The sequence below is a fragment of the Hemicordylus capensis genome, chromosome 1, assembly GCF_027244095.1.
Source record: "Hemicordylus capensis ecotype Gifberg chromosome 1, rHemCap1.1.pri, whole genome shotgun sequence".
NCBI classification, from domain to species: domain Eukaryota; kingdom Metazoa; phylum Chordata; class Lepidosauria; order Squamata; family Cordylidae; genus Hemicordylus; species Hemicordylus capensis.
The window spans coordinates 49,846,448-49,859,955 of NC_069657.1; the positions used below are offsets into that span (position 1 = coordinate 49,846,448).

General features: G+C 42.5%; 1 protein-coding gene across 5 annotated transcripts in view; it reads right to left on the reverse strand.

Annotated features, from left to right (window-relative positions):
• Positions 1-13,508, reverse strand: part of YLPM1 (YLP motif containing 1) — a 110,923-nt gene that overhangs the window by 20,975 nt on the left and 76,440 nt on the right. For all 5 annotated transcript variants that reach the window (XM_053307325.1, XM_053307331.1, XM_053307308.1 and 2 more), the window contains 3 exons: positions 12,706-12,789; positions 11,466-11,549; positions 7,823-7,906 (listed from right to left, as the gene is read on the reverse strand). In XM_053307325.1, the coding sequence (XP_053163300.1) occupies positions 7,823-7,906; positions 11,466-11,549; positions 12,706-12,789 (252 nt within the window). The remainder of the gene's footprint in view (positions 1-7,822; positions 7,907-11,465; positions 11,550-12,705; positions 12,790-13,508) is intronic.

Sequence of the window (13,508 nt, forward strand, 5' to 3'; positions counted from 1 at the left end):
GACAGTGACGAAGTGCCCTCTGAAGCCAGAGTGGCTTTAAGCTTTTTCGTCTCCAGGACTGTCGATATCAAGGTGCCCCATAGTTTAGGGCTGCTTTTCGGTGCCAAGGGCTTCTTAAAAAGGCTTGCCTTCGATGTTTTATGGGCCGTGCCCAGGCACTTGAGGGCTGCACTTGCGGAAGGCAAAGGAGCGGAACCTGATGCCGAGAGTTTAGACTGCGTGTGAGCAGCTCTCAGCAGCGAAGCCGCGGTAGATGGGCGGAGTGCATCCTCCATTAGGGATACTTTTAGCTGTGCTGCTCTGTTCTTGGGAGTTTGCCTTGAAAAGGTTTTACATATAGGGCAAGAAGCTGTGGCATGCTCTTCCCCAAGGCAGATGAGACAAAGCTGGTGACCGTCCGTTGACAGAAGCTTTGCTCTGCGGCGGACACACCTTTTAAAGGTGGTTTTTCCCCTCACAGATGTACCCATGAGCAAAGATTCTGCCCTTTTCGGCCTCTCTCGCCTTAACTTTCTTTTTTTCCTTCTCCCCCCCACCCCAAGGGGTAGTCAGCAAAAACAGTCCTGGGTCAAGGCAAACAGTCAAATTAGAGACAGAGTTGAAAACGCTAGACTTGCTGTTCGTCGTCGCCATTCCGTGGTCAATCCGTTAGTCCGATAAGCTCAGTTATATTCTTTTCGTTTAGGGGTAAGCGAAGAATGGTCGTAGGACAGTCCTACAGTCGTCTTGGTTCTGAGCAATTTACTAAATATCTCTTTCCGAGAAGCAACAAAGTTTTCGAGGTTCAAATGCGATGGCGGTCAGAAAGAAACTGGGCAACTGATGTCTAACTGCCAAAATAAGTACTGAATGATGCGTGCAGAGGCAGTTAAAAGGCGTCATGAGGAGCTAATCAATACTACCTGAAGCTGTCCTGCGCAGGCGCAGAACCCACTTTTATGACTGTCGAGGCCTCACTATCCAGATCACAAGGATAATAAACAGTTAACAAAAGAGTTCTATTCAATCTCTCTCTACTGCTCTAACAGGCTGTTCTCCAACAACAACATACAACAGTGGATTGTCCGTTGTCTTGTGTATCTGAGTAAAACATTTTGTATGGGCTACTTTTCATAAAAACCAGAGAAGTTTAAGCACCAAACTCTTTTTTCTCATGCATATCCGTTGTTTTTTTTTGGTATGTACTGTAGGTTATGACTTCTGTCCATCTTTTTGTCATATGTTCACCCTCTTACACACAAGCATAGCTCTCAAAAAGTAAAGTCTGATGTAAACAAGAGCAGTAGTTAGTAGATATGTCTTCTTATAACAATGAAAGATCTTCAGGTGGAATTCCTTAACACAGCTGTTTCAGATGTATTCTGTTTCTAAAGTGCTTGCCATTTTTTCCCTGAGCATATTTGGTTTTAATAACTGCTAGATTACATTTCCCTCCTAGAAAAGAATCAATGCTTAATTCCTTTTCTAAGACACACAGAGTTTTCTTAAGCAAAAAGATCTACCAAATGTATATATATATCCTTCTCAAGAAGGGAAGTAGGTGATGGTCATGTAAAACAGATAAGCTCAATTTGAAGTGCAGACTACATAAGTATTGAACACAGGTGCTCTTTAAGAAAAGTGCCATGTTGCTTTATTCAAGAAAAGTATTACATTTTCTAAATTTCATTTATCTGAATGATAAATTCTGGGAAAGAAATTTCTCTGCTAAAAACTAAGTACAGTTTGACAACAAAAGGAAAGTTGGACATTGTGAGGAGCTTTTAAGTTCAGCAGGTAGGCAGGCCATCAGCATGGTGACCTACTCAGAAGGAACAGATCACAAAACTGACATGCCTTTTGGGAAGAAATTTCCACACAGTTTATAAGCATAACAGCACACTGTTGAAACTGTTTCAACTACTGTTATCTATAATAAAACCTTTAGCTACCCTTTGCAACAAAACTAGAAAACTGGAGAGGGGACAGAAGAGTTGATAGGACATTCCAGAGAGGCCTTGGCAGTCACAAGGTTGAGTCTCACTGGTCTTCTACTGCTGAACAGAAAAGAGCCTCACAGCAAGATCAGCTTCCCTTTCTAGTTCAGCTGGTAGAAGAGCGGCAACAGTACTCACATTTCAGGAATGAACCATCAGAGTGGGAATAATGCTGCATCCTTAAGTGGCTACCGAACTACCTGCAGTAGCATTCTTCAACAGAAACCTCTGTTGGAAGGTATCTATTTCATAATGCCTCAGAAAGGTGGGTGGCAAGACTGAGAGTACTGCCGTATTTATGCCCCGCATTAATAATCTGCATGTAGTAGCTGGGACCCGATCAGACTTCAGCCATTACGATACAAAGGAGCCATCTTATGACATAGAACCCATCTTCTCAGAGAGGTGAAACAGCACAGCAGATGTAGTGCTTAGCTGTCTAGGATCAGCAAGACAATGGACAAAGTCCTCGTGACATAAGGAATGGCTTAGTAGCAGTGACTGAGGTTCTGAAACATGTGAATGTACTCAAGTTAGGAAGCAGGTCATGAAACCCCTCTGCCCAACAGGATTGGTTAATTCAGTGGATTGGTTAAGTCAGTGGAGAAGATCCAGATTGGTGGCAACCCTTCTACTTGCCACAGGAAAGTAAGTTTTGCGACTGGCCATTTGATGCTTTGAAAGTTGTTAACACCTCCAGGCCAGTTTCTGCTCCCCACTTCGCTGGGTCGGCAGAAGATGTCCAGAAGATTCCACCAACTGAATTGCTGCTTATATCTTCCTGACCTATTATCAATAATCCAGTTTTCAGTTTAACCACAGAAGTACTCTCTTTCAGCCTAACTGCTGTTTCCGGTAAACATCCAGAAGGGCATGAATAGAAAATGCTGTGGAATATCCCACTACCCTGAGAGTGGCAACATCTGCCTAAATCTATATAGGCAAAGATCTATGTAATTCCTCATCTGCTTGATGCTGGATCTGGGGTTTACAACCTCTAGGCTGAGGATGCACAGAGCAGTTGGGGTAAATGTCAGGTTGATGTAATTCCTCTTCCCTTGGTGTGTAGGTTTGGAGTACATTATTCAAACACTTCACTGTACATATATATCCAAAGTTAAAAATTCCTCCTCAATGGGAGGCTGATCTGAGAAATCATTTTGGTACAAAGCCTTAGTAATGACAATGAACAGCAACAAGTTTAATGTTGAAAGCAAGACAAAAAAAGTCAACCCTAGAGCATGGAAACTTCCCTGTCCACACTGGACCTAAAATAGGTCTAATTCACACTGGACCTAAAATAGTAACAACATAAATAGGTCACCTACAAATTAGTGATAAGAACTGTGCATTAATCATACACTGTACACATTCACTTAAATTATAATCCTTTATACATTTGAGAATCCAGTTTATGTTCTGGAAACTAAATAAATGGAAGTATTATATTCTTTCCAAAAGAGTTTTTGAAAAACCAGGAATCAAGACTTACCAACATGACTCAGCAGACTTCTGAAAAGTGCTCATGCCCCAGTTCTGGACAGGAGTTAGGAATTTTGAATATATGTGCACTGTGAAGAACTTGGATTGTATTAAAGATGTAGTATACCGACAAGCTATCAAGGATCACCTCTTGAGATGTGGGATGATATACTGCAGATCAACTTGCAGTGTCTTTTTTACACTAACTAGATTCTCCAAACTTTTGTTCTCACTAACTGCAGAAGTATCAAAATGTCTACTGAAGAGACCATTGCCATGCCCCAAAGTTTGCACCTGTGAAATGTACCTTCCATATTACTTTATGTTGGTATATACTTTGCGAGAGACCAGCATGGTACTGATTACCACTGGGATATACCACTTCACCTTCAGCAACTGCTGCTCAACCTTCATGCACAACCAATTCAGTTTCAAATGCAGGAAGAAATCCAGAAATCCATTGCTTCTGCCTGGCTGTTGAGGGCTCATCCAAGGCTAGAGTTATGAAAGCAGATAAATATATTCTTGACAGCCAACATGAAGCAACCAGGTCCATCGTAGCTCACTAAATGGCAGGAATGTGTAATAGAGACCAAGGAGGCCACACCATTAGCACAAAGTTTGTAGTCTCCACCTGGACTTCCCAGTATCTTGAGGCAACAATTCTACCAGGGTATGGACCAGAGATAAAACTTATTTCCTCACTAGAGAAGAATCACTTGTTTCTGAGGCCACCTCCAGTCTCAAGAGGCAAGATGCCTCTAAATACCAGTTGCAGGGGAGCAAGAGAGAGGGCATGCCCTCACCTCTTGCCTATGGGCTTCCCAGAGGCATCTGGTGGGCCACTGTGTCAAACAGGATGTGGACTAGATAGGCCTTGGGCCTGATCCAGCAGGGCTGTTTTTATGTTCTCCTTCATTCTCCTTCACCAGTGTCAGGAAGTACATGTGTTAAGGCTGGAAATCTGAGAAGCTGCATATTGCTGTCTCACATGGCAGTCAGCTAAGGAGCAGCAGCTTTACCAGGCATGGATTTCTCAGGCCCTGGACAGACTCCACCTAGAGTCATTCAATTGATCCTTCCAGGGACAGGAAGAATATAAAGGCTTCTGGTCTGGGCTCAGGCTCTGAAGACTTCTTGGTCCTGGTGAGTTTTGTCTTCTGATCCTGTTTGTCTGCTTGACTCTACCCCTGGCTTTGGCACTGTCTCTTGCTTTTGGTTTCCCTTTGTCTGCTTGGCTGACCTTTGGCTTTGGCTCTAACCCCGGTGCATCTTTTACTCCTGGTTGTCGTTATCCACCTGGCTTGGGTTCCTTGCTTTCTGGTTTGCTTTCTGGTCCCAATTCCTGGATGATTCCTTAACACCTGCTCCTAGGTTGCTCCCAGTCTCTTCTTCACACCCTGACTTGCGCAGCATTTACAATCAGGCAGCTGCTGATTTAACTACATGAGAATTTCAGAAATCACTGGAAAGCTGATTGGATCCAAACATGGCCAAACCATTGCTAGAGAATCCCATTCTCTGAATTGCTTTAAGCACTTTCCTTCAGTATCTGTTTCTTTTTGGAAACTTGTCCAGAAACTTGGAAGTCTAGAAACTGCTTTCAACTCCCTATTTATTTTCAAAACTGAAAAGTGGAGCGGGGTAGAAGAGGTGAGATCAAGGGTAGAAGAGGTGGAATTTCCTTGACAGCTCTTACACCCAAGAAATAAAGCAGTGGCATCACACACTTTCTGATGATTTTCACTTGATCTGGTTAGGAAACACAGGAAAAATCTGTCCCATGGCATGCTGGCAAGCTTCAAAGCGCAACCAGTTGTGGTCTCTCAAGGACAACGTAGTTAGGGGTTGGGGAGTTCCATAAATAGTAGAAGAGCTGTAGTTCCTGCCCCACCTCTCACCATCAGGGGCCCTGTGTCAGGTTGCCATCTGCTTTCTTCCCAGTTTTACTGCTGCCTTTGTTAGAACAGTAGGGGTTTGTCAACTTGCCTGGATGCCAGCTGTATGACCAAACAGGCTCAAAATATAGTTTCCCTGCAGGTGAAAGATTTGCAGTCTTTGTTCTTTTGCAGAGTAAAGAGCATCCTTTCCTTCTTCTCCACTGCTCACCAGGATCTGATTGACTATTCTCCTAGGAATGGAGCTGTGGCTAGACTGCAGCATGAGGCATCATGTGCTCAAGCATTTTAGTCATACGTTTCTTTAGGCCAACACATCAGCGAACATGATGCAAGTTAAGAACTGTATGCAATTCTGCCACCCAGGTGAATTTATTCAGTTCTTCCTGTAAGAGCTCATGATTTTATTTCCTGTCCCATAGTATCTTATTCCCACCATTGTGGACTGGCATTTTAGATTATGGAGCTGAGAGGAGGCCTCTGGTAATAGCATCCAGCAATTTCATAGTTTCTTAAGACAGTTTTTACCATTTTTAACTAGATGGCAGGGGAGCCTGGACCTAGCCGGGTCTGTAGATTTGCTTCTTGAAGAATCTGAGAATGGCCTGAACTGAGCTGACATGAAGAATACCTCTCAGATTCTACTGGAGAATGCTCTCGTAACTGGATTCTAGGAGATTTCCAACCCCTCCTCCTCAGAGCTGAAAAGAATGCATGGCTCCAGTTAGGAGAATGGAAAATCCCTCCAACAGGAAATGTCTGCAATGATTAGATGTAGGGGGGATTTCTAACCCTATTGTTCCTTTCCTTCCTTCCAGATCTGCAAAGTCTACATGGCCGTCCTGGACTCACAACTTCCTACTTATTCTTATCGTTGCCGCCCCCTGTAACAGAATTCCTCATGGAGACTGAAGAGGTAGTGTTAGCTGCCCCCTGTGGCAGCTAAGTGGTTACACTGTATGGACAGATAGTGCTGACACAGGCTTTGTCACTTCCTCCAATGTCTGCTGTGAAGGGATTATTCAGCCTGGACTCATGCTCCCTTGCAGCTGCTCCACTGCTTGCCTTTGTCTGCCCAGTGTGTTCCACCTATCTGTTTTCACTAGAATCTTGATGAGGTGGAGAAAGGAGGAGGTTCTTGAAGGCAGTGAGGCTTGCAGTATCTCCTGTATGATGACGACCTGGGGAGGACAGTTTTGCCTGCAGAAATGCTGCCTCCCTGCCTTGCACTCATGCTCCACAGCAAGCTTGGAATCTCTGACTTAGATGGACTTCAAGTGGAGGAACTATCCCCTTCAAGGGCAGAGGGAAAATAGAGGGCCCCTTCCAGTTAAACTTCTAATTTATGTATTCAATTATTATTTAACCTTTCTTCCATGGAACTCAAGAACCATATGCAAGAATTCCAGACTTTCTCTCATGTAGGCACTGACAACACTCAGACGTACTTAGCTTCGGAAAGGTATCATGTGCTTTCAGACCAGGATCTGGGACCATGCCCTGATGTGACTAAGGTGCATTATGTCTCCTCCCAAAGCAGAAATCTATCCTGCTCCTAAAATGGGAACCACTCCCAAAGTGGACTCTATACTCAATACTCTCTATACTATAGATGTCAGGGAATTCTAAAGAATACATTCTGTGGAACTACCCTGCCCCTTTCCCCACCAAAATGCTTGGGGGGATGACCAAGAGGGAGAAGAGTGTGGCCATCTGAAAATCAATGGGTGCACTTTGTGCCTATCCAAACCTACTCAAAGTGTATATCCAAACCTACTCTATCTTGCCCTCTCCCTTAGAAGACAGCGAAAGACAAGTATGCCAGGACATCTATCCAGGCAGGATTCAAACTGGAACCCTCCATGGTAGGAATGTCATGTTTGCAAGCTCTGCTCTTCTGCGTTGGAGAAGGAATTATTAATTTATTGTTAGATTTATATACCACCTTTCATAAAATTATCCCATTAGCTCTTTGCTGACTACTTCTTACCAGCTGAATAGAAAAAAAGTCTTCTTCCCAAAGTCTTCTAAGGGAGATATTTATAAATAGCTAAAAAACAACTCAGTCAAGAACAATTCACATGAAAACTGCAAAATACAATAAGCCACTTAACTCTGTCTTTTTAAAGTATTTCCAAAGAATTTCAGCATCCCCACCTGAAACATTTCAAACCTGACCTTCTCCAAGGCACTGAGCTGCCTTTTAAAGTTCCTAAGACAAGTTGCCAGCTTTCTTCAGTTTATAATTAGTACTACTAATAGAAAGTATAATAGAGCTTTACCCAAATCCAACTAAGAACGGCTCTTGTACTGAAAATTTCTCAAAAATTGCTAAGAAATTCTTAGATTGTAATTTATATGTTCAGAGTTCCTATTCTGTTTGATACATTTTAGTGGAAATAGAATCCCTATTAGGCACTGTAATAAAAGAAATTTGTTGCTGGGGGTGGCCAACATCTTTCCTACCAGTTCACTCTCTTCTTCCTCTGCATCCTTCTTGTTCTCTTCTTTCTGGTCTTCAATGTTTGCATCAAAATCCTCCATCTCCACCTTGGACAACACAAAATTATAATTATTACAGCAAACTGCTTTATAACTAAGCACTACCTACTTGTGAAAGCAGATTCAAAGACAGGAAATCAAATAATAAACAGATCAAATGTGGCATTCACTCAATACACATACTACATAGATAAGATATCTCTTTTCTACATAATCATTTTGCATTTCTAGTATTGTTTTATTTCTTGTCTCAGAAATGATTGACAAATTTGCAGCTCACTTTTTCTCTTTCATGCACATTCTTTAATACCAATGGATGTTGTGTTATGATACTTGGACTTAATCCTGAGTGGTGCCCAGGACCTGGTGCAAGATGTCAGAGTTGTAGAACCAATGAGGAACAATGGCCATAGCGTGATCCAATTCAGCTTATATGCACATTGCCAAGGAAGTCCAATACAGATGCATTGGACCTCAGAAGAGGAAACTTCTCAAAAAGGAGGGGACTGGTAAAAAGGAAGCTGAAAGATAAGGTCAGGAAAGTCAAATCATTCCTGACAGCATGGAACTTATTTAAAACCACAATAACAGAAGCTCAGTTGGAATGTATACCAAAAAGGAGGAAAGGGATCACCAACATCAGGAGGACACCAGCATGGCTAACAAGTAGAGTCAGGGAAACGATAGAAGGGGAAAAGACATCCTTCAGAAAATAGAATTCCTGTCCAAATGAAGAGAACAGAAAGGAACATAAACGTTGGCAAAAGAAATGCAAGGAGACAATAAGGGATGCAAAAAGACAGTTCGAGGAGCAGACAACTAAAAGTGTCAAGGAGAATAACAAAAACGTCTTTTGAGCAGAAAACCTGCCAGGGAGGCAGTTGGACCCTTAGATGAGGGTGTGAAAGGGATTATTAACGATAAGGAGATTGCAGAGAAGCTGAATGAGTTCTTTGCATCTGTCTTCATGGTGGAGGATACTGGCCATATATCTGCTCCAGAACTGAGCTTCTCAGGCTTGGAGCTTGAAGAACTGGGCCAATTTGAGGTGATGAGAAAGAACATTCTAAATTGTCTTGAAAAACTAAAAATTAACAAATCTCCACAGCCAGATGGCATCCACACAAGAGTAATGAAATAACTCAAATGTGAAATTTCTTATTTCCTAGCAAAAATATGTAACTTGTCCCTACAGTCAGGCAAAAATACCAGAGGATTGGTATTTAGCCAATGCAACTCAGATTTTCAAAAAGGGATGTGGTGGGATCCGGGAAACTACAGACCGGTTAGCTTAACTTCTGTGCCAGGTAAATTGATGGAAAGCATAGGACAAAATTGTTAAACATACGGAACAGGCCTTGCTGAAAGAGAACCAGCATGGCTTCTGCAAAGGCAAGTCCTGCCTCACTAACCTTTTGAGAATCTTTGAGAGTGTCAACAGATGTGTGGAATAGGATAAACCAGTTGACATAGTATACCTGGACTTTCAACAAGCTTTTGACAAAGTTCCACATTAAAGACTCTTGAGAAAACTTAGCAGTCATGGGATAAGGGGATGGGTTAATGTGTGGATTGGTAACTGGTTGAAGGACAGGAAACAGAAGGAACAGAGTGGTAGGAATAAATGGACAGTTTTCACAGTGGAGGGAAGTAAGAAGTGAGGTCCCCCAGGGATCTGTACTGGGGCCAGTGCTCTCTAACATATTCATAAATGATCTAGAAGCTGGGGTAATGCTCTGCTGTGATGACCATAGCTTGGATGATTTTAAAAGGGGTTTGGACAAATTCATGGAGGACAAGTCTATCAATGGCTACTAGTTTGGGGGCTATAGGCCACCTCCAGCCTCAGAGGCAATATGCCTCTAAGTCACAGCTGCAAGGGAGCAACAGCAAGAGAAAGATGTGTCCTCACCTCTTGCCTGTGGGCTTATCAGAGGCATCTGGTGGGCCACTGTGTGAAACAGGATGTTGGACTAGATAGGCCACGGGACAGGAATGTTCTTATATACTTTTATCAATTGGTATACATACATTTGTCCTAAAATGATCAAAAAATGTACACTTAACATGCCCACTGTATGCATTACTATACTGGCAGACAACTTAAAAAGACTTGAATAGATGCGTGTCTTCCGACACATGTTTTCACCTGTAATGATTAAGTGTAGAAATAATAATTTTCTGATGTTAACACAAACAGCACACTCAGTGCATGTATGTGCACAGCTCCTTGGAATCTTCAGACAGTGGAATAGAAGAGAGTCTACATTTACAGTGATCTCTTTGGGGAAGATACAACTTTTACTTGTCCCTTAGAGAATTCTCTATGAATGCTGAGGCTCTTGTTCCTCTCTCTGAGATTAATAATTTCAAAGAATGAGCAGTTATAAACTACAGAAAGCAAAAAGTTAGTAAGATATAACTTTTGAGCATCATAAGATACATTATTCTAACATAAAAATAATTGTGCAACATTTGAATCATATGTGATCTGTGCACCATTCCATTCCAATGTGCCTTGAATTGCCTAAATAGTGGGTAGAGGGTGGTTTTTGTTTAAACCACCATGAGAAGGCAGAGCTGAGACTTGCAGCTGCTCTATCTCCATTACCTTGAATCAGAGTTGCTACTGACACCTTGCTGCATCTGAGCTAGAAGAGGAATGTATTATGATTGCAGATGAAAGGTGGCAGCAGGGGCACTGAGACGTCTGTGAGAAGACTCCTTTTTCTCATATGAGTCCAAATGCCTTCATCAGAGGCTGCCAGATGGGAAATGCCTGGAGACTGGGGGAACCATCGGTTGGTTGGAAGTCCTGCCCTTGGACACCATCTTCCAGGTAAATGATGCCATGGGTGTCATGGTCATCCCTTTCACCATCTTCTGGCCACCAACACCAAAGGAGGGTTCACAGTGAGAAGGTGGGTCCTCTCCAGAGGTGGGTCTTACGTTTAGACTCCTCTCCTGTCAGTTGATGGGGGCCCTCTTTTGTTTCATAGTGAGAGTATGTGCTAATTTCCTAGGGACTAGACACAGTGAGAATAGGTTTGGTTCTTGTGGCAGGGGGGTGGCTGCTTCTCCCCTGTGCTTCTTGTTGACTTGTGAGGGACTGAACTTTCTTGTGCATGGGTGGGACAAGGTTTTCCAGATGGGTGAGATCTAGCTGCCACTGATCTCTGTTTTTGCTGCAACAGTATTTGTAATTTATTTCTACTTAATGCATTACTGATGTTATTGTTACTGCTGTTTAGATATATTGTTTACATTCCCTTTTTAAAAATTATGTTTGTTATATTAAGATTATAATCTTATATGAGAACAAGGCAAACAAAGTACTTTTTTTTAAACAAGAAAACATTTATTTCAATCTTATCTTCAGTCATACTACATTTTGCTGCGAGTTGGGTCATAGGAATCTTGAGGGAAGAGTTAACAATCTTTATAGAACTTCAGTTTTTTTAGTTCATCATTTCAATAAATAATGGATTGTTCAGTCTATAGTCAAACCTTGCACTAGAACAATGTGTTTACCATACTATGCACAATTTAGCTATTTTCTTCAGCCATGAATATGATCAATAAATATGAATTCATTTGCAAATCTCACCTCTTCAATAGCAGCATCTTGTAGCAAAGAGCGAATGTCTAAACGTATCATATGACGGGGTGCTGTCTCCCAATGATCAGCCATCTGAAAATGGGGAATAGGAGCTGAAGCTGCTTTTACAAAACATGATTAATTTATTCAAAAGAAACACTGCTGTTGGTCAGAAATGCAGCCTAGATAAGAATTATGTTGTAAGAGAGACAGATCTAACTCAGTTTTTGAAAGCTAGACGCCCTATTAAATACTATGAACACTTTATTATTACACCAAATGTATCATAATAGTAAGTGTTATTTCCGAATCAGAAAATAGCACTGTCATGACAGGTGGTGTAGAGGAAAATGGTATATGAACAGGGAGGCATATAACTAACTTTGTGTGCAAAAAATACAATGGGTATCATCCAGTGCTGCAGCATGCAAGACCCCCTTCTCCATACTGAAATTCGCTGAGCTCCTTGATAAGCTGTGGCTGAGGGTCAGGGGCCCTTCAGCAACGGCATGGGATGCGGCGTGGAAGGCCTCAAGGGGATGAGGAGATAATCAGACAAAGTTAAGTAGCACAGTGTCTCTGCTAGAGACTTCCTAGTATTTTCCAGCTACAACAACAAACATTTATATATTGCTGTTCAACAAAAGTTTCCAAAATGGTTTAAAATAGAGAAATAATAAATGAATGAATGAATGAATGAATGAATAAATAAGATGGCTCCCTGTTCCCAAAGGACTCACAATCTAAAAAGAAACATAAGATAGACACCAGCAGCAACAGGTGCTGGGGGTGGATAGGGCCTGTTACTCTCCCCCTGCGCAATAAAGAGAAGCGCCACATTTAAAAGGTGCTGCTTTGACCAGTTAGCAGGGATCTCTCTCCCTCCCTCTGCAATCCCTGGCATCACATCTTATGCTGTTGCTGTCAGTCACGGCTTACCGAGGAGTTCAGGGAATTTCAGTATGGAGAAGGGGGTCTGGCATGGTGCAGCATTGGGCGATACCCATTGTATTTCTTGCAGCCATGGATTTTTGAGGGTCTCAGGGAGCTTCAGACTGGAGAAGAGGGTGTGTGGGGGAAGGTGCTTCGTAATGGTGCATGTTGTGCACAGTGAATATAGGTCCATTCTTAGAACTAGTATTCTTTCAAAGGGAGACCTTTGCTGCCTTCCTCCATGATGAACAATTCTCACAGGGCTGAGGGTATTAACTACAGAGATTTCTGTGCCATTGCATCTTTATACAGTTACCCTATTGATTTCCTTGAGCTTGCGTCCATGGACATTTCTCTTGCAACACGTCTGGTTGTCCACACTTATTTCAGCTAAGTAGACCTAGAATGCAGCAGGGGAGAGAATATCCTTTTAAAAAGAAGCATTTTCCAAAGTACACTTGACTGATTAAGTAGAATGTGCACAGGATGAATAGGCCAAGTTGATATTACATGGGTGTCCACAGGACTTTCTTTGGGTGTGTGGGGGTGTGCACGTGCACGCCTGGCATTCTTGGGCAGGGGACAGGCAACTGAAACAAGTAGTGTGGCAATATTGGCTCAATCTGAGGCGGTGAGGAGAGCCAACTGCCCCCTTCCCCACCCCCTGGGATGCCCATGCTGATATGGGAGGCATGACCACTGTCAGGATCAGCTGCACCTCAATGGGGAATCTCCTGGTCTGCAGCCCATCCTTTCATGGCACTGATAGTACACTCAAAACTCTCCGGGGTGGTGGTGGTTTACAAAGCAACAGTTCCTTTGCTGGAGCTCTAGAATATTCTGAGGTCTGTTCTATGCAGGTGCAGAACCCATATACAGGACTGAACAGAGGTCACCAACAAGGGAACCTCTGCTGTGTAGACTGCTTTGAGAACATTTTGTTTAAAAGTGGCATAAAATATTCTAAATACAGTAATCCAAATATTAAAAAACCTTCGGTTTAAGAGGACAATTACAGTAACACTCTCAACAGTCACAGAGCTGATGGTGCTTGTAGCACAGTTGTTGCAAATTTCGTGCGTGCGAAATTTAAAGAAAATTCTGTGGACATGTAGATGG